Consider the following 21,199-nt stretch of genomic DNA (forward strand, 5'->3'; position numbering starts at 1 on the left):
CATTAAGTCATTTCTCATCATAAACATAAAGTACAGGTGTCTGCAATAAGGAAGGAAGATGTCAATGAACTTTAACATTTAATTCCTTCTGTGATGCAAGGTTTGGTCAAGGTTTGCCAGGTTGACCCCAAAAAGCATTGTATGGTATTTAAGCATTTTATGGCACTGAAAAGTAGACATAGTCCATATTTTGTTGAATGGGAACGGCTAGCTCTCCCCAGGTATTGCAGACCTCCTTGGTGTGAACTCATGGCTTTGCGAACAGTCTTTTTATGTCCTGGGTTTCCAAGAAACTCTAGCAGCTTCTTTATTGTTATTCGAACAATGCCTCCAGTGTAGAATGAAACACAGCCACTCTTGTGAGTTTAGCCTACAATAATATCTCTACAGCAGTCTCTCTCTCTGTGTGTGTGTGTGAGATCCACAGTTGCTGAATCAAACAGGAGTGCGTGAGAGCGGGAGGAGCTCCTCTCTTCTGGGAAACAGGCTGTAGTTAATTGGCGGCCTGTGAGTTCGCACATGGATCTATTTAGCCGGGGGGAACGAGGAATCCCGCAAGCTGACATATCTGTCCCCACTCCAGCATGAGACATGACACTCATGCTCATCTCATTGCAGCGGCTGCCAAGTGGGCATTGACCGCTCGGCATTTCCAGAATGCTGGCATGAAATAATGTGCGCTGGCTGCTGTTCAGTTTCCCAAGCCTGTGCAAGGAAACCTTCACACTGAGTTCAGGGGCCGATGATGCAGTTTAAAGTGGGCAGGATATACCGCATGTACTTGTTTTAAACCACCCTCCATTAGTGCTGCTGCCTATTAAGTGAAACACAACCATTACAATAGTTTCTTTTTAACATCACTTGCTAACATTGTTAACATGCATTAGCTATAAAAACTGTGCTGTTTTCATGAGCTCACACTTCAGCAAATCTGCGTGTAAAATTACCAAAACAAAACAGCATTCCTTCTGGTTTCATTTCACATGCTGTACACTCTCTCTCTTCCTCGTTCTCTTTCTCTCTCACACACACTTGTGCTTTGTGGAAATTTGACATTTTCCAGAAACAGAAAGAATACAGAACATCAAACGCCACTCTGTTCCTCAGGAGAGCTGACAAGAGTGTGCAGATTTACAATAAGAGGGTGTCATGAGGAAATGTCAACGTTGGGAGTATTGATAAGGAGTCCATAAAAGTCTTTAAATATATATGACATAGTTTTCTGTAAAGTGTGTTGCAATTGTGACAAGGAAATAATAGAGAACAAAGAAATGTCTCACAGATGCCCTTTTTTTATATGAATGCTGTAACAATTAGCTCTCTTGCCAATGAATGTGTAAGTTTGGATTTTATCCAATTGTAATGAAGTTTTTCCTTTTTTGGTTAATGTATCACGAACCAGCATTTGCTGTTATTCCTCATGCAGCTGTGTGATTGTATTCACTGTAAACACATCTGTGACAATGAATTACCAATGAAAATAGTTTATTATCTAAAACAAACCGTATTACACTATGCAGCAAGACATTTGGATTCCACACCAGTTCTTTACTTTCTGGTATCCTCATGCATCGTGCAAAAGTTACATGGTCATGATGGATTGAAAGATTCAGTATAATCTTGCCCAGACCGTTTTGGTATGTTTACCCATCTAGTCTTATAGCAACATAATGTTTAAGTCTTGTGGGTGCATTTTTTTTAATAAATAATATGTATTTTAATTGTACATGGTACAATGCCCCAATGGACTTCCATATAAAGTGCATTATTGCAAAAAAAATGTTTACATTTGAGCTATTCTATGATTATATTCTAATATTAGTTTTGTAACACCTTAGGCAACAATTCTCACAGTTTGCATATTACTAGCATTACGAAATTTAATTGAAATTAAATAAGCTTCCCATTGATGTATGGTTTATTAGGATCGGACAACCGAGATACAACTATTTCAAAATCTGGAATCTTGAGAGTGCAAAAAAATATATATATAAAAATCGAAATATTGAGAAAATCGCCTTTAAAGTTGTCCGAATGAAGTTCTTAGCAATGCATATTACTATTCAAAAATTTAATTTTGATATATTTACCCTACGGTAGGACATTTACAAAATATCTTCCTGGAACATGATCTTTACCTATATCCTAATGATTTTTGGTATCACAGAAAAATTTATAATTTTGACCCATACTATGTATTGTTGGCTATTGCTATAAATATGTGCTACTTAAGACTGGTTTTGTGGTCTAGGGTCACACATTAATGCTTTATTCTGCAAGACCATATTTTAGATCCCTTAATCCTATCATACCTAAGTTTAACAATACCTTACTAAATTAATAAGCAGCAAATTAGGAGTTTATTGAAGCAAAAGTTGTAGTTAATAGTGAGAATTGGTCCTCAAACTACCATTAGTTTATTCAATTGTTTATCAGTGTTGTTACAAGTAATGCGAGTTACGTAATCGGATAACGCATTACTTTTCATAAAGAGTAGCTAAGTAACGCAATTAGTTACTTTTTAGTAGAGTAGCGAAATATTCTAATCCATTACTTTTAAACCCTAACTCCGTTTTTTGTTTACACAGATCCTCACTGAAAACCCTACATCTTTACCTCTGAATTATTAGTGGGAACTGTCGTTATGCTGCCACCTACCGGTATTACTCAGATACTGCGTACAGATTGTATACAGAAATCTGTTCAGTTTTGTGCTTTTCCTTTCTTTTTAGTCAATAATTGTTACTCATTTTGAGAAGACACAGCTGTTCTGATCTCAGCGCTTATATGTGATTGAATCAGATAAAGTCAAAAAGCAAAACACAACCGCAGCTGCTATAATATCTTTATTTCAGCATGATCTGGCTACCACTACAATGGTACGGCCCTCCAGAACACAAAAATAAAAAAGGAAAGAAAATGGCACTCGACTAGTACAATACTGCTACATACAGTACACACATTTATAAAATGGAAACCAATATTCTCTATACACTAAAGTATGTACATCTTTGATAAATTAAACCGATGCTGCTTAGATTTAACATTTCGCTTGAAGAATAACTGCTAGACCGATGGAAACTCATGAAAGGAAGGTGACTGGAGAAACACAAGCAGGCACTGAAGCATCTTCTGATTGAACCTGCCATTGACAGTCTTTACTGACACTGAACTTGAATTGTTATTAGGCACATTTATTCATTTTTATTAAAAGCATTTTATGTGAAAGTCCAAACACTCTAGGTTAAAAGACCTCACGTAAAAAAAAAAAACATTACAATATGCTAATTACCGTCTTGTCTGTCTGAGAGGTAGAACCGATGCATGATATCCTGGTAATGGTGATATCCCATAATCCCTAGCTGGCCACCATCCAGTCTTTCTGCTTACGTGTTACACTGCAAACCCAGCGGCCAATATTCAAAGCACTGCAGCAGCTTCTCACAACAAGCTTAACACGCATGTCGCATTTCAAGAAAATAAACAAATGCCCGTGGAGCCGTTTACCGTTAGGGGCAAATCAATCTGCCAGCAAATCTAGGGTGATTTCCCACCCTCCCAACAAAGTTGGATTTCCTTTGCAAATTATAGAAGTTTCTTGGAAAATGTTTTTACAATTAAATACACAAATAAACCTCTGAGGACTAAGCTGCTTGTGCACGGTTAAAAAAAAAAAAAGAAGTAAAAATACACTTATTGCCTGTACATATCATCAGCACGAAGGAAATCGTCCTTTTCTGATGCGCGTAGGAACTTTCGTTCGGTTTTCCACATTCTGTCAGACCTGCTGATTTCAGATAACGCAAGAGTGTGCGCGTGTGAAAGAGACGAGAGGCGTGGAAAGAGGACAAAGCGTATTTTGGTTAAGCGTGAGGAAAAATGTTCTCTTTGGGGGTTTCAAGGAAGCAGCAGCAAGTAAAAAGCCCACTGACTTCCTTCCAACACACACACATATTGCCTGTACATATCATCAGCACGAAGGAAATCGTCCTTTTCTGATGCGCGTAGGAACTTTCGTTCGGTTTTCCACATTCTGTCAGACCTGCTGATTTCAGATAACGCAAGAGTGTGCGCGTGTGCAAGAGACGAGAGGCGTGGAAAGAGGACAAAGCGTATTTTGGTTAAGCGTGAGGAAAAATTTTCTCTTTGGGGGTTTCAAGGAAGCAGCAGCAAGTAAAAAGCCCACTGACTTCCTTCCAACACACACACACACACATGCACACTTGAGCCGAGCAAGAAGATGTTTAGAAAGAGGTGCTTTTCCGCTGATCCGGTCTGGTTCCTTTCTGAAGCTGGGGTTGTTTTTCTCTCTGCGCAGCTCAGCTGTCTCCACGAGGGGGAGCAGTTCCAGTAGCCCTGAATCTGTAACACCAGCGTCCTGAGCAGCTCTAGTGTCTCTTCATAGAGGAGACCTTCTTCTTCCTCGCTGCCAGCATCTCGTAGAAAGGATCTCTACTAATGGCCGCCCTGGAGATGAAGAGGAGGAATATTATGAGAACGGCTTCTCTTCTAATGTTAGAGCTAAAAGAGGTGCTTTTCCGCTGATCCGGTCTGGTTCCTTTCTGAAGCTGGGGTTGTTTTTCTCTCTGCGCAGCTCAGCTGTCTCCACGAGGGGGAGCAGTTCCAGTAGCCCTGAATCTGTAACACCAGCGTCCTGAGCAGCTCTAGTGTCTCTTCATAGAGGAGACCTTCTTCTTCCTCGCTGCCAGCATCTCGTAGAAAGGATCTCTACTGATGGCCGCCCTGGAGATGAAGAGGAGGAATATTATGAGAACGGCTTCTCTTCTAATGTTAGAGCTCAAGATTAATCAGTTGTGGTTAAAGGGATAGTTCACCCAAAAATGAAAATTTGATGTTTATCTCGGATTACCCCCAGGGCATCCGAGATGTAGGTGACTTTGTTTCTTCAGTAGAACACAAACGAAGATTTTTAACTCAAACCGTTGCAGTCTGTCAGTCATATAATGTAAATGAATGGGAATCATGGCTGTGAGAGTCAAAAAAACATACACAAATTAAACCCTGCTGCTCGTGACGATACATTGATGTGTAAAGACACGAAACGATCGGTCTGTGCAAGAAACTGAGTATTTATATAGTTTTTTACCTCTCCACCTATCTTTCAAATAGACCATTCACACTCTATCTACAATCTCAATTAGGAGTGTCAATGGTCCATTTGAGAGATAGGTGGCAGTAATGCACTTATAAGTCTGCGATCCGGCTGACGAAGAAGACGCGGACGTGCTCAGGACAGTTCAGACATTGCAGTGAATCAGAGGTAAAAAACAATATAAATACTGTGCAGTTTCTTGCACAGACCGATCGTTTCGTGTCTTTACACATCAATGTATCGTCATGAGCAGCAGGGTTTAATTTGTGTATGTTTTTTTGACTCTCAAAGCCATGATTCCCATTCATTTACATTATATGAATGACAGACTGCAACGGTTTGATTTAAAGATCTTCGTTTGTGTTCTACTGAAGAAACAAAGTCACCTATTTCTTGGATGCCCTGGGGGTAAGCAGATAAACATAACATTTTCATTTTGGGGTGAACTATCCCTTTAAATAACACTTAATACTTTTGAATATTATCGATTGGACTGATACTATTGGATGAGAACAAAACTTAGGCCCAGATTTACTAAAAAAGGCAAATTAGCATTAGAGCACATTTCCATAAAAGCGCCGATGGGAAGGACAAATTCTGCGTGTGATTTACTGACAATGCCCACATTAAAGAACTCAGACGCAGCCAGATCATTTCCATAATGACCAGCGCAATCTACACAGAGCAGCGCAAATTACCGCCTGCTTTAAGACAGGCTCTTTTGGTGTTAAATAATGGCGCAAATACCAGTCATTTCACAAGTGCAAACGTTAGTAAATCACGTTGTGTGATTCATTTTAATACTCTCCTCTCATAAATTTTGTGTTTGAAAGGGAAACTCCTACAAATGCATATTCAATAAGGTCAGGCGCAAAAATAACTGTGTCCACGACTTTTCAGCACTAATTCTTTAGTAAATCCTGACTATTATTTTAACGGCAAAAGACGATTTGCCGTTAGTAAATCTTTTTAAAAACGATTTGCCGACACAAGCTGTTAGTAAATCTGGTCCAAAATCTGAATTGATCTTTTGTAGAGCACAACTGAATTAATTTCGTATTTGATTAACTTTTCAACATTGACATTGTTAAATCTAATCAACACTGAATAACAACACTACTGTCCTACTGTAAAGCTGCTTCACAGCTGAAATTCAATTAGTTTCATACCTGAATTTTGCAACATTAATACTGTTATCTTCCTGTTTATTACTATGAAGCTGCTTTGAAACAACCTGTGCTGTATAAAGATCTATACATACAAATGTAAAATGCGGTATTTTCTTTGCAATAAATGTAAATAGTAGTTACTGTAGATGCTATTTATAGGCTTCTTGGCAGATATTTGCACCTCAGTATTGTAGTACATTACAAAACAGTACGCAGTAATAACATATTGCATGTAAATTATATTTTTTTTATTAGTAAATGGAAGCAGCCTTAAAGAGATAGTTCACCCAAAAATTTAAATTCTGTTATTGATTTTTCAATCTTTTTGGGTGAACTAACCCTTTAAATGGACAGTAAAAACCAGTCATGCACCTACCCCTAACTCTACCTTTTTACTCCACTTTTTGAATATTCCCTCCATTTTTATTGAAAATAAACACCTTTCCGATCTGATATGTGATGGGAAAAGAGGGAAGAAAGAGAGAGGAACGAGTTCGGCAAAACTCAAAACAAACAAAAGGCTAATTCAAACTCGGGTCTTTTGTCTATCCCAATCACATGTTTGTGCCTCTGCCAACAAGATGGGCTATTTGCGCTTAGTGTAAAAAAATCCACTGAATTTACATTAAATATTGACTTGTTTCATTATGTCAGAAGAAAGTGAGAGTCATATGAGAGATACAAAACTAGCCCAGCTATGGGGAACCACTGAAATGATACAGTGGTCAGTTATACATTGTGTCATTATAGAAAAATACCTGACTCCAGAATGGGAATTATCTGGATCTGACCACAAATGAATATTCCATTAACATAGAAGAGCTGTATTTAAACCAGAATATCCACTCACTTAATGCTGTTCATCCATTCATCTTTCTCCTCGGTGGTGGGAGCGGAGATGCGGTAGAAGGTGTGATTCCCTTCAACGACCCGTCCGTCCGCCTCGGTCTTACACGCCTTGATCACCTGGTCCTTATTGTCAGGGATGAAGAGCTCAAAGCTGTTCTGAGAAGCAAACACATGCAGACAATCACACATCTGACCTCCAGGGGGAGATACGGTGTCAACTCTCCCTAGATAATCAGGAAAAGATCCTGTCTCTGCAGTTTCAAAATAGCAGAGAAGGATGTTTTACCGGCTTCTTGTCCTCCACTTCACGGATGCTGAGGTTTTCCAGGGGGATGATGCCTCTTGGTTCTTTATCCTACATGAAAAGAGACACGTTTCCATTTATTACAATTCACCATCATCTATTGCTGGGTCAAAAAAGAAGACGACGAAAAGGGTTTTGCATGTCAGATATCACACAAAAAAAAGCCATAAATCTCTCCATCTAGCATGACAAGTTCTTCTTTCTTCAGTACTCACAGTAGTGTACTCAAAGTAGTAAAGACAGTTATCTGTGAGGATGAACCACCGCCTTTTCCAGGTTTTGACGCGTCCCCCTGAGGAACAAAAGATGAGAGTTAGTTTTCCGTGTGATGAGGCGTCAGACGTCACAGATCCGTGCAGCTGAAGAGTTGAGCGGCAGAAGAGCAGACAGACAGATGAACAGACAATGAGAGCTCTTCTACAGGGACTCCATGTCCAATAAGGCCCAAGCACAGCATTCCTTACGAGCAACACCACACCATGCTCAAACCAGCCACGGTCCAACACACGCCACGAGTCGAGCTTCACCTGAGAGTTGCCATTCCTCTTAACCCCGCTCAAAAACTCTGTTTACCTCTGAAAGGACCAGCCAAAAGTAAACGTGTTTAAACGGAGCAATAAGCTCTAGAACTAGTTGATGTTTGCTTTCCAGAAAGATGTGAAATACACAAAGGTTGCCATTTCTCAGTCGTCTTCTCGTCATTATTTCTTGTCCTTTTTTTTATATTCTTACCAATATAATTAGCAAAAATGTCAAAATATTAATAAAATGTAGACTTGAATGACAATGCCTAAAACTAAAAGTGACTAAAAGACTAAACTAAACTAAGAACAAGAATCAAGAGTGCAGCAGAGATGATATTTTTGTAGAACAAAATCCTGAAATGAGATCAACATCCGCTTGTCAATGGGTGTTTTAAAATGGATTTCTGGCCTGAAATAAGGTCTGTGGTTAACAGGCTAAGCATATGCTTACATTTTATTTGAAGACATAAAATACATCAATAAAACCCCCTTGTGACTTTTTTAAAAAGCTATTACTAGTCTTAAAAAAGCCAAACAGGCTTTTATTTTGAAAACCGAAAAGATAGGGCCCTATCATACACCAGGCGCAATGCGGCACCAGGTGCGACGCAAGTGTTTTTTGCTCGTTTCAGCCAGACGCAGTTGTCATTTTCACGTCCTGCGCCACGTTGTTTAAATAGCAAATGCATTTGCGCCTATTTGTGCGCCCATGGGTGTGCTGGTCTGAAAATGAGGTGTGTTCAGGTGCATTGCTGGTGCGTTGCTATTTTGAGCCATTGACCAACTGAAACCTGGTCTAAAGTCTGGACGCGATATTTATTTTTTGTTATTTAAAGAGCGCGTTAGTAATATGCGCCTATAGGCGGGTGCACAACACGCATACACTTTTCTTATTACACACATGTGCAGCAGCACACAAACATTTTTAAAAATGAAAAATTAAAGAATTAAAATCTAAAAGATGATTATTGTGTACATATACATAAAAATGCCTACATGTCATAATGGATAGTCTTTGCATGTATCAGAATTACGAGCTCGAGCAGATCCGTTCCCTCACTAGAGAAGCCTTCCGTTTTTCCGCTTGTAAATTCCGCCATGTAAATGGGAGATGAGACTCTGATTGGTTTATTGCACGTTACGCCCAAAACACACCCATTACTCATTAAGAGAATAGGGACAACCCTTTTAGACCATGCGCCGGGCGCCGACCATTCCTTAAAGGGTTAGTTCACCCAAAAATGAAAATTGGCTTGTGTTTTACTCACCCTCGAAGCATCCTAGGTGTATATGACTTTCTTCTTTCAGACGAATCCAGTCGGAGTTATATTAAAAATTGTCCTGGCTATTCCAAGCTCTATCATTGCAGTCAGCAGGTGTTGCCCTTGAACAGTCCACAAGTCGGCAAATAAAGCTCGCGCATTCGTAATAAAACATGCTTCACACGGATCCGGGGGTGAATAAAGGCCTCCTGTAGCGAATCCATGTGTTTTTGTAAGAAAAATATCCATATTTCAAACGTAATAAACACTTTTCTCTTACTTCCGTTATCTGTCATACGCGGAAGCCGTTCCGGTGGATGACGTATGACGTCAGCGTTGCGCGATTAGTGACGAACGCGGAGAGAGAACAAAACAAAACGCCGGTCACGAATTAGAAGTACAAACCGAAGCATTTCTAAGAGGCGCGTGCGCTGCGCATACGTGCTGCGTTATCCGCCGATTCGTCTGAAAGAAGAAAGTCATATGCACCTAGGATCCTTTGAGGGTGAGTAAAACACAGGATCATTTTCATTTTTGGGTGAACTAACCCTTTAAACTAGCAAAAGTGGATTCGGACACGCCGTAAGCGCAACTGCACCGTGCGCTTTAGACCATGCGCTTAGATCGTTAAAATAGGGCCCATTAACTCATGGTGTAGTTCATTTATGGCCTATGTTTAGCTTTTTACTTCTGGCGATTGTATTTAAGCTTTGAATAAAACACAGGATCATTTTCATTTTTGGGTGAACTAACCCTTTAAACTAGCAAAAGTGGATTCGGACACGCCGTAAGCGCAACTGCACCGTGCGCTTTAGACCATGCGCTTAGATCGTTAAAATAGGGCCCATTAACTCATGGTGTAGTTCATTTATGGCCTATGTTTAGCTTTTTACTTCTGGCGATTGTATTTAAGCTTTGAAACGTTGTTCATTTGTGAAGGTTATCTTATTTTCAATAATCCGAAAGCTAATTGAAAACACTAACTGGCTTTTTGTCACGGTAACCAGGGTGATGCAAACTGGATTGGCCTACAAAAATACGCCAACACGCTCTATTTGGTGATAATAATATTAAGCACCTAATTAACTAACAGACTATGTTAGTAATCTGCTGTGACAAACTCTGACAGCAGGTCAGTGCAGTACATTCTTAAGCTCACATTCTTGGGACATTTTCCCACGTCCCTCTCTATAGGGACTGCAAGGTAAATACAGCGCTCAGTGATCCGAGGATGACCTCTGACCTGCGCCACCCTCGTTTCCTCTCCAGGGGAACCTGATCACACCGGCAAAGTAGATGCAACCAAAGTGCAAGCAAAAACACTTTTAACTGAGTGTAAGTGTGGTTGATGTCTGTAGACATCTTTAAGTCATTTAAAACTAAATAGTCTATTTCTACCTGTTCAGAATTATATCTCAAATTTGATTTTGGCTGATTCTGCAGTGGATTTTCAAATGTGCTGTATCAAGTATCATATGAAGTCTCTTAGTGAATATGAGCTAATAAAATCTGCATGCATGATGATTATAAAATCAGTAGCAAAATGTTTTTTAGGCCTGTTACTGTGACTGATTACTGGTTATTTTATCTAATCACTAATATTTGAGATAACCATGATACTACTGCAGTTTTGCCATTTAAATAATGTACATTTTAATGCAGAAGTTTATAATAAAAGCCTAATGTGCATAATGGTCGAAAAAATGCTCTGGTTTTACTATTATTTTACATCCATTTCATGCTAAACATTCTTGGGCCTTAGAGTTTCACGTAGCGCCAATGACAGTCACAGGATGAGTCGCTCATTTTATTTATGAAAATAATAAAACTCTGCTGTAAAGTATACAAAGACACTTCTTCAGTTCTTTATTCATAGAAAATAAAGGCTTGTAAGTTCCCTCATATTATATTATATTATATTATATTATATTTCAGGTCTGCTGAGCTCCAGTGTGAATGATTAGTGTGATTAGTGAATGAAAGATGCACAAAAAAAAAAATTCTACTTTTAAAATGTTATTTTTACAGCAGTGAAAAATATAATTACATGTTTTCCTGTAAAACATAAAAAATCATCTTCAGCACAAAATTCATGATCGTGACAGGCCTAATGTTGTTCAATTAGTTTTCTATGCAATACAGCACTGCACACAAGCAGGTCATGTCAAGCACCCAAAAGCATTTCAAGCATTTCTGCTGAACAGGAAATGATCCTCCTGCACTACAGACTGCCATTGTATTCTAATACTGACATGAGCGACAAACACGAATCAGAGCACTACAGCAGGTGAAGAGGTTTCTGAGCAAGCTGATTGGCTGATTGAGTTATCGGCTGTGATTAATGATCACTCCAGCTGCGGGCGTACAGCAGAAACCCCGTCCAGAAATGCCTCAGAGAGGAAGGAGATTTGTGGAGGGGGGCATGAGGAGCCTTGCTGGGCTGCAGAGGAGGCAGATTGATTGACAGACACTGATACAGGGCTGGGTGAGTGATGGGTGTTCCTAGTCAGGTCTCTGATGTGACAACAAAAAGGCTCAATCCTTAATTTCTTTTAGAAGTATTTTATTATACAAATGTATGTGCTTATCTCATATTCTTGACTTGAGAGTGAATCAGAACACTTCAGATTATGGTTTGATTTTGGTTTCAGTGATTCACGAAACCCACCCTCACCCAGCATCCTAGTGGTGAGTCTGATCTGACCAAGCACACGCGCGCACACACACACACACACACACACGCACGCACGCAGGTTTGTTTTTGTGAAAAGTGGGGACATCCCATTGGCGTAATGGTTTTTATACTGTACAGACCGTATGTGCTATTGCCCTACACCAATCCTACCCCTCAACCTACCCCTCACAGGAAACTTTGTGCTATTTCAGATTTTCAATACACTCCATTCTGTGTGATTTATAAGCGTTTTGAAAAGTGGGGACATGTGGTAATGTCCTGAAAAGTCACCTTCTCCTTGTAATACCTATGTCATACCTTTGTCATTATACAAATTTATGTCCTCATTTGTCACAAAAACGTGCACACACACACACACACACACACACAAACACACTTTCCTCAGCACTGCAATCCAGCATCACACACACATCTATACTTTACATACAGCATGAAGAACAGCAGTCTTTGGTCCAGATGCAGTTTTCTGACTCAGTCTAATCAGATCAAACACCACATCTTGTGCACTCCAGACATTCAACTATTAATGATTGAATATCATTTGAAAAGAAACAGTTCACAGAGAAATGAACATTCTGTCATCATTTTGTTCCAAACCCATATGAATTCCTTCTTCAATAGAACACAAAAGACAATATTTAGAAGTATGTCCAAGCTGCTCTTTTCCAAAATCTTATATAACCAAAATCTTATGTGCAACTTTATTTCATGATAACAGTATTAGTTTTGCTAAAATAAAGAAAATTTTGCCTAAAATATGTTTGTCCTGACATCATTTTCGATTTATTTATTTATATTTAGAAATTTCACAATTCTTGACAATTCACTGCAAGAACTAATACTAAAAAAATACTAGCCTAACTAATGCAAGTATAAGCTCAAAAGTAAACATACAGTAAGAAAACATGAACAATGAAAATAGTTCAGGTTTATCTTTTTCACATCCATCTATAAACAACAATAACAAAACAAACAAAAAAAATACTACATAAATTGAATAAGTAATCAAAGCTTAAAAAAATGCATAGCCTTTTATATATGAATTAAATATACATTGATTCTTATTAAATCTACAAAAACTACTCATTCAAGAGCAGTGAGTAATTTTCGCTTTGTCTTTTAGTGTTTAATTATCATTACACAGACAGTAGCAGGGGTGTTAGGCTGCTGTCACTTTAAGACCTAATGCACAAATCTAATATACTGTACCGATACACATGATTTTCTTAACTGAGAAATAACCAGCTGTGTTTTGTGTATTTGCCCATTTAAGCACAAAAAGGACGCAAACGTTTGCATCTGAGAGGTGGTTTTATGTTCACGTGCTTTGGGTTTATTTACACAGAAACGTCTCTCAGACATTGTGCAAGTACTGAATTGACATATTTTGAAAACATTTATATTAATATAATTTATATTATATATAAATCTAGTTAATATATAAACAGTTAATATATAAATATAACATATATATTTTAAATATATACATGCATGTGTGTGTATTTATAAATAATAAATATACACAGCACACGCACATATATTATGTAAACAAAAACTTATATTTTGGATGCGATTAATCGCGATTAATCGTTTGACAGCACTAATATTTTTGCTGCGGATTGTCATTTCAAACAATAATTGGTGGGCTCTCTGTGAAACCCTCAATGAAGTTCCCTGTAAAAAATGTATGAAGTCTATGAAGTCTCTATAATGCTCTGAATCTGTGATTCTCAACCAGGTGGCTTTGAAGAACTATAAAAGTGTGATTTCTAGACCTGGAAAGTCATATAAATTAATAAAATTCAACTGCTTGGGAATTTTTTCACAAGGTGCACTCATAGGTGTGTTTCTCAGCATTTTACAGTAATCATGGATATACCTATTAATGAGCGTTTTTCATTCAAATAACAACCAGTTGTCGTTTTATAACTGAAAACTGAAGGAGCAGTTTCTCTTGCAGCTCTCATGACAGTGACAGCGCTCTGATTCCTAACACTTCCTAACATCCAACCGAATTATGTGTAATTATAAAAGGATGTGTTCAATCTCAAGCAGTTGATTCATTGTGATCATGAAATGTGATTACCTTCATATGAAGTGAGAGCAGAGGGAAAGATGTGCTACTGTATAATCTGATGTGTAGAAGTGTTGTGAAGATCATAGAAATTGGCTTTCAGGAAGTGCATGTAAGCATTAAATCTCACACTCAGTCCATGTGCTCGATCAGAACATCTCTTATTCAAGTGTAAGTGCATGTGAAGGTAAAAAAATGTATACATATTGTACTCATGTAGTCCCACTCACCCAGTTTGAGCAGCCAGCCCTCTCTGTCAGGGTTGAAGAAAGTGTGTGTCAAGTCATTGCCATCATCCTCAGGAATTTTGAAGGGCTCGTTCTTGATGCTCTCATATAGATTCTGCATAAGTCAAACCAAAAGACTATGAAGTTCAAAAGATAAACAAGCACATGCACGCCATCTACAGTATAGCCACAAATATACTTATATGGTGAGACAGAATGCATTAAAAAGTGTGTTATTCATTCAGAATGGTTGGGCAAAGTCCTCTAGAAAGCTACTCTACAGGAAAGTGGCTCTCTAGGACCAGAAATGAGGAACCCTGGTCTAAGAAAAGAATGTATAATACATTGGGAACACATGAAATATACATCACTTGGAGAAAAAAATACAACAACAATATAGCCTAAATACATCTACAAACATAAAAAGAAGTGAGAGCGAGGAGACCAACCCTGAGCAGTTCTTCTGGCAGGTCTCCTCCATCATTAATGCCTCTGTTCATGGAGATGAATCGCTCTACTGTGGGCTTGTCCTTAACGTTTGGGTTGTGAAGGCTGGTGTTTAACATGATGATGGCGAAGGACAGAATGTAGCACGTGTCTGCAAAAAAGCATGCTGTTCGTCACAACCATTTACAATGACATTCAGCATCTTTCCATCACTGTCATTTAAATAGTTCATGTTCATACTGTAAGTCGAATTAATGCTAATAAGTAGTAGTATGACTGTGAAGTTAACAGAGGGTGAACATGACATGAACATCCAGGAAGAGTGTCTAATACATACACAGCAAACAGACCAAACACAGAACTTAAAGGGTGTGTAGGGTAGCAAGGTGTGAATATGTGTGTGAGGGCATTTAACAACTTGCTAGCATTTACACACACTAATTTTTTTTAATGCCATCTGCCTGGAAATTTCTTTTACCTGTTGGAAATATAGGCAACTGTTAAATGTAATTTTTGTCATGACAACTCTTGGAGGGATTGGCATGGTAATGTACATGACAATGTTAATGTATTTGGTCTTGGCGGAATAGATCTGCTATGCTGCTGTTGCGGCAGAGCAAGTACCGAGACTTACTACTGCCAATTCATCCACAACATGCTGCTGTGAGCATGTAAGAAATATTGCTGCTGCAAATATAGCATACATGAAATAACCCCCATATAGCATTCATGAATCACCTCGTAGCAGATCTATACAGGTGGAGCTGGGGAAGGTGGAGGGTTTCTGAAGCAAGCTGCAACAGCTACAGCAAGCACTAGTCATATACGTGAATGTTGAGCAGCGAGCTCATTGGCTATCGATACAGGAGAGAACCAATCAGCTGTGCCATGTGATAATGATATCATTAGGTCAGATTGAGTTCGACCTATCAGACTGCGCCATCTAGCGTTTCATGCCAGAACTCTGTATTTATTTAGAGAAGAATGCATCTGTCCAATTCAATATTTCAAACTCTCAATTTGTGAGCATTACTGTGGAAAGCAATATTGGTAAAACACAGCTCATGTTTCTTGGAAATGCTATAAATGCATGATTGAATACAGAACACAGACTAAAATGTAAAGCAGAGCCACCTGTGGACTGAAAGACTCCCGGGTTGCATTGGCAGTAGCGCTGGGCAAACGCCTCCATCATTCTGTCAATCTTCTGGGCCTCACCAGGAAGTCTGAAACTCCAGAGAAACTGCCTGTGTGGAGACAAATATCATAATGATATTTAAAAACACATTACATACCAGGACATTCAAAGTGAGATGTGTGTGTCAGGATCAAAACACTAAGCAATGAGATTAAATTACATACAGTATACTTCTTGTGAAATACACTGTTTATATTTACAATGAAATGCCAGTGTACTGCTTTTTATACAGCAGTTACAGTAATCATGTAGTAGTATTATTTTTAATATTTCAAACAGCATCTGTTGCCACATTATGATTTCATTATGTTGCATACTTGGTGGTCTGATGTCACTGATATCACAGCTGATATGCTGTGGATGCTGTACCCAATGAATTGTGTTGTTTGCATACTGCACACAGTGGCAAATATAGCAGGTCTTTCATAAATTCCAAATGAATAATTTCCACACATTATACATACTGCATATTATTTTCTAATGAAAATAAGTAGGTAGTATGCCATTTGGAACATACCAATAGAGACTAATTGAGCCCATACTGGATTCTACAGTCAGTTTTACCTGAGAGCCTGAACCAGGTTCAAATCTGTGAACTCATGCAGCTCCACAAAAGCATGAAGGACTTGGATATTGAAGTCATCCCTGTTGAACAAAGCGAAAATGAGAGCAAGTAGTAAGTTACAAATTTTAGGACACTTAATAGTTTCAAGGGATAGTTCACTCAAACAGAAAACTCTTTTTTATCCCAGACCTAGTATATTTTTGTTCATCTTATGCTTACCATATATTTAAGTGTTCTGTACATGTGCATTGCTAATTATTTATATGTGAATGAAAGACTAAATTAAAACTGTTCATCATATACAAATTATTTATCTTTTCAGATGATTTGGATTAAACTGCTTGATTCATATGCACTACTTTTATGATGCCTTTATGAACTTTTTGATGCTTGAAAGTTTTGGTGGAATTCATTTTCAATGAAGTGACAAAAATCACTTTAAAAAAAAAGACCTTCATTTGTGTTTCAAAAATGAGTCTTAAGGGTTTGTAATGACATGGGGATGAGTAAATGACAGAATTTTCCATTTTGGGTGAACTATTCCTTTAAGGAGTGACTCAAACCACAAATAAATATCCTGTAATTTTTAATAACACTCTCATGTTGTTTCAAACCAGAGTGACGTTCTTTATTTCATGGAACACAAAAGGAGAGATTTCGAAAAATGTACTGGCTGCTCATTTCCATGCAATAAGGATAAGCAAATTTGTCTTATTATGGGTGGATAAAAGTTCATAATTCTCTTGCACAAGACTTATTCAAGTCAAAGTGGATGTGGGATCATTCAGCACTGCACCATTTTTCAAAGTCTTGCCATTTAACCTCTACAAGCAGAGGATGTGATATCCCTCATGGGGATGATGGCAATCTTGATCTGGTGACAGTGCACTCACTGAACAAAGCACCGCAGACCCCTCCCTACCAGAGGAACTGAAGTGCTCAGAGATACAATCTGATCTGCTGTCTTAGAGAGAGCCCTGCTTTCCATTTCCTGACTTGTTCAGCAGCCACACCCAGTAGAGAAAACAAGGAAGCGGTGGGAATGAAATCCAAGATGAGACAAAGAAGGGAAAAAAAGGAATTATTGCGCAGATGCAACCTAGTCACTAGGTGTTGCCCAGTGAACTAGAATAACACGCCTCTTTGAATTACTGAATTTTAGTCCTGTTTGAGTCAACATTCCTTCAATATGAAGAGTCAAATGAGCTAAGAGTCAGGATAAAAGGCTGATCAGAGAAATCCACATTATCCCGTATCTCTGTACAAATTGCTGTAAGAAGATGACACCAGTTTCCAGGAATTTAGCACAAAGACCGGCTGACAGATATTAAACTAAACTAATGTTTCTACTACTGGTTGGTTTAAAGGTATAGAAGTAATTTAATGCTGCTTACAAGTTTTAAAGTCAAGATTATTCAGCGATATTAATTTTGGTGCCATATTAGCTATATTTTGTTGATGCAAATATGCAACACCAAACCAAATGATTGACTTGTCTTTTGAGACACTTCACAGTCACATTTACCATTGAACGGCGAAATTTTGCATTGCATTTTTCAACAGGAATCTGTGTGCTCGGTAATATTGGGTAGGAGGAAAACATTTCCCCACACAGATTTTTCAGCATGAATTGACCAGCAGAATGCTGTTTGGGATGAAGCTGACTTCTGTGGGAGCGGTGCTTTGTGTGCATCTCTACACTGCTGACAGTGGACACAATGGACCTTTTAGCCAGTGAAATTTAGCTAATTTCAGCATCTTAAAGAAACAAAGATGGATAGACTGCAGCTACCAATTACAAGCCTAAACCCTGAAAAAATGACTTGCATCAATAGTCAAATATCCCTATCACTACTGGGTTCCGTCATTTTATTTTCTATTGACTGTGGACGTGCACTAATATCCACACACTCACCTCTCTCCCAGGTAGTCTCCTATTGCGGTCTTGTTAAGACCTTCACCCTTGTAGAGAAAGCGTGCGATGTCTTCACTGGTGTTCTTCACAAGGTCATTTTCAATGAGGAACTGGATTCCCTACAAAAACACATGTATAGAAGGTGTTGAGCCTTTAAAAAAGACAAATGATACAAAATTCATTCAGTGAATATGCTTTAATAGACTGCTTAATCACCTTTTTGGGGTCCATGTTGAATTTCTTGCGGCCCATTGCCACTTGTTTGTTCCTCTGCATGTTTTTTCTGCAGCGATAATAATGATTTTTAAACATAAATTTATGATGTTCATAAATGTTTTTTATGCCCTTTTACAAAAGATTTCATAAGGTTTTTTTATAGGTATAGGTATACATTTTTACATGATAAAAAAGTGTCATATCGCGATATCAATGATATAGCGATGCGATGACATATGGCGGATATACATTCCCTAGCGCGCACAACAACACCACCACAAACCCAATAGGTGTGTTCGACTTGAAGCAGCGCTGCACACTGATGTATGACATCAAAGTATCGCGAGAGCGGTTCTATAGCATATTCGAGCGCACACTCTTATCGTCAAAAATAGGTGAGGCGCATATCTTTAGCGAAGCAGCGCGGAGAGCCGCTTCTGGGATGCTTCTGAAACGTGCTGCTGCTGGTGTAAACACAAGCATTGACTAGAGTGGCCGCGTCGGAGCCGTAACGCGCCGCAGATGCGTGCAGTGTAAATTAGGGGTAAGTAAGGGGTAAGTCACTTTCGTCATAAATATCGTTATCGCAAATATTCTTGAAATATCGTGATATAATTTTGAGGCTATATCACCCACCCCTAATATACAGCCATACTGACATCCTCCATAATATGTGAACGGATCCAAAAGTGAAACTGAATTGAAATTTGGTTCTCATTTTAAATCAGTTCCATTTGTTTTTTTTGTTTGTTTGTTTTTTGTTTTTTTAAAGAGTACAGGAATCGTTTTTGAATCTCGGCATTCTTTCACAGACAGAAATACGCTGACATCTCTTTGGAAATTCTCTATGGTGCTTCATTTTGCAGAATGGTAGATTGTGTAGCTAGGTGCTAAGATGCTAGTCAGATTTGACCTCACGAATGACTCACAAAGTGAGCACATCAGTGGAAGTGAAGTGGGTGTGAGTAGTCTGTCAGGGGATGCCCGCTCACCTCTCCTCTGTGGAACCCAGGTTCTCGATCTCACTAGTCACTTCGGCTATCTCATCTTTCAGACGCTGTGGTGAGAGGACATGAGATGGTTCAAATCAAACAAGACTTCAGAGATAATAATAACACTACTATTGTGGTTGATAAAGACGAGAAATGGAACAAAAAGACATGCACATTCTGTTTGGAGTCGTGTTGTGAGTAAAGCAACCCCATTTGTCCTACAAAGAAGCTATGAAATTTTCGTTCTTCAAAGAAAGCGAAATTCAGCATGAAGCAACAAAATCAAACAATCGAGGTTGGTTTAAACACACTTATCTGTGCATGATTAGGACAATGTGTAAAGGTCTACTAGAAGAGAGTACTGTGGCAGTCTTTACATGTGTCCTGTCCCACCTCACCGAGGCCTGACATTAACGTCTCAAATCTAATTCCAGCGAATGAATCGTTTGCGCCAGACTGCTCTGTTTGATATAAATGCCATTAAAGAGGGCAACTGGAGAATGGCCCCAGAGTAAAGACTAGAGACATCAAAATTTGATTATTTTACCATGTGTTTGTAGAGATTAATGCCAAGAGTTCTTCTGCCAAGAGTTTAGTGACGGTCTGGAGCCAGACCGGTCCTGAGGTCCCACAATGAAGAGCTTTCCCCTCCTCGTATTCATTTTTCCTGTTTAACCACCAACTGTATGGTGGTGAAATTCGCTCAAGTGTTTGTTCTTGTCTGTTTATATGTCTAAAAAATTCACTAGCAAAGAAAAGGCTGTTTTGGTTTTCCCAGACGTTCGTCTTCCCAAAGGAAAACAGAACCACTTCTTGTCAGAAGATTTTAACATGTAGAAATGTGTTTTAGAGAGTGCAGGGAAGTTTTCGTAAATTTGTTAAGCTGTAAGAAATTAAACATTCCCATGGAAAAAAGTAATTTGAAGCAAGTATGTTGTATTCTGGAGGTCAGTGCCCTGACAGATTGAATTGATTTGACTGTGTCATAGTAGTAAAGCTGAAAATGATCAGCATTTAGCTCATGCATGAGTGTCCTTTCCTAAACAATTCCGCCCTGTTCCTATCAGCTTTAGTCATTTCCTATTTGGACGAATTGTGTTCATATTTAGTGAATTACTGGTCAGATTCTACATTATCACCACATATATTTTTAGATTCCTGAATAGCAGCTGTGAAATAAGATGAAATCATAATATAACTAATGCCTTTATTTATTTATTTATTTTTATTTAAGCAACTTGGCATATTAATACAGAATGCCAAAGAAAACCTTTCAAAATAACTATCAAGAGTAAAATATGGGGCATCAGTCTGTCTTTGTTTTACTAACTTGCCATAAACGTGTCACATTTGGTAGAATACCGAATGCCGAAACACCTTACTATTGATATTTCAAATTTCTCAATCTGGTTTATGTCACATTTCTGTTTCAATGTAATTTGGTTAGCCGTTTTGTTGCTAACAAGGCACTGCTTGCTACACATTTAATAAAAGATCAGAAGATATTCAGCTAAACTGAGTGGAGGACAGATGCAGAGAAAAACTGAAACATCTGGTCACTTTATTTTAAGGTTAAATTCTAGCTATTGACGGCTTTTCCCTCGATAAACTCCTAATTTGCTGCTTATTAATAGTTAGTTGTTAAGTTT

General features: G+C 38.5%; 1 protein-coding gene and 1 long non-coding RNA gene across 2 annotated transcripts; one reads left to right on the forward strand and one right to left on the reverse strand.

Annotated features, from left to right (window-relative positions):
* Window positions 1–324: 324 nt before the first annotated feature.
* LOC107556623 (uncharacterized) lies at window positions 325–11,988 on the forward strand. Its single transcript, XR_001605307.1, has 3 exons — window positions 325–335; window positions 7,005–7,010; window positions 11,008–11,988. It is a non-coding gene; the product is annotated as an uncharacterized lncRNA (long non-coding RNA).
* Window positions 4,645–19,708, reverse strand: LOC107556622 (cytohesin-1-like). Its single transcript, XM_016239762.1, has 11 exons — window positions 19,551–19,708; window positions 18,559–18,625; window positions 18,343–18,461; window positions 16,427–16,507; window positions 15,799–15,911; window positions 14,667–14,815; window positions 14,221–14,332; window positions 7,651–7,727; window positions 7,418–7,486; window positions 7,133–7,287; window positions 4,645–4,743 (listed from the first exon to the last, which is right to left on the reverse strand). Exons 2-11 carry the CDS (start codon window positions 18,616–18,618, stop codon window positions 4,665–4,667), a joined length of 1,014 nt encoding a protein of 337 aa, XP_016095248.1. The 5' UTR covers window positions 18,619–18,625; window positions 19,551–19,708; the 3' UTR covers window positions 4,645–4,664.
* Between the last annotated feature and the right edge of the window lie 1,491 nt (window positions 19,709–21,199).

This window comes from Sinocyclocheilus grahami, unplaced genomic scaffold (genome assembly GCF_001515645.1).
Source record: "Sinocyclocheilus grahami isolate Dianchi unplaced genomic scaffold, SAMN03320097.WGS_v1.1 scaffold574.1, whole genome shotgun sequence".
NCBI classification, from domain to species: Eukaryota; Metazoa; Chordata; class Actinopteri; order Cypriniformes; family Cyprinidae; genus Sinocyclocheilus; species Sinocyclocheilus grahami.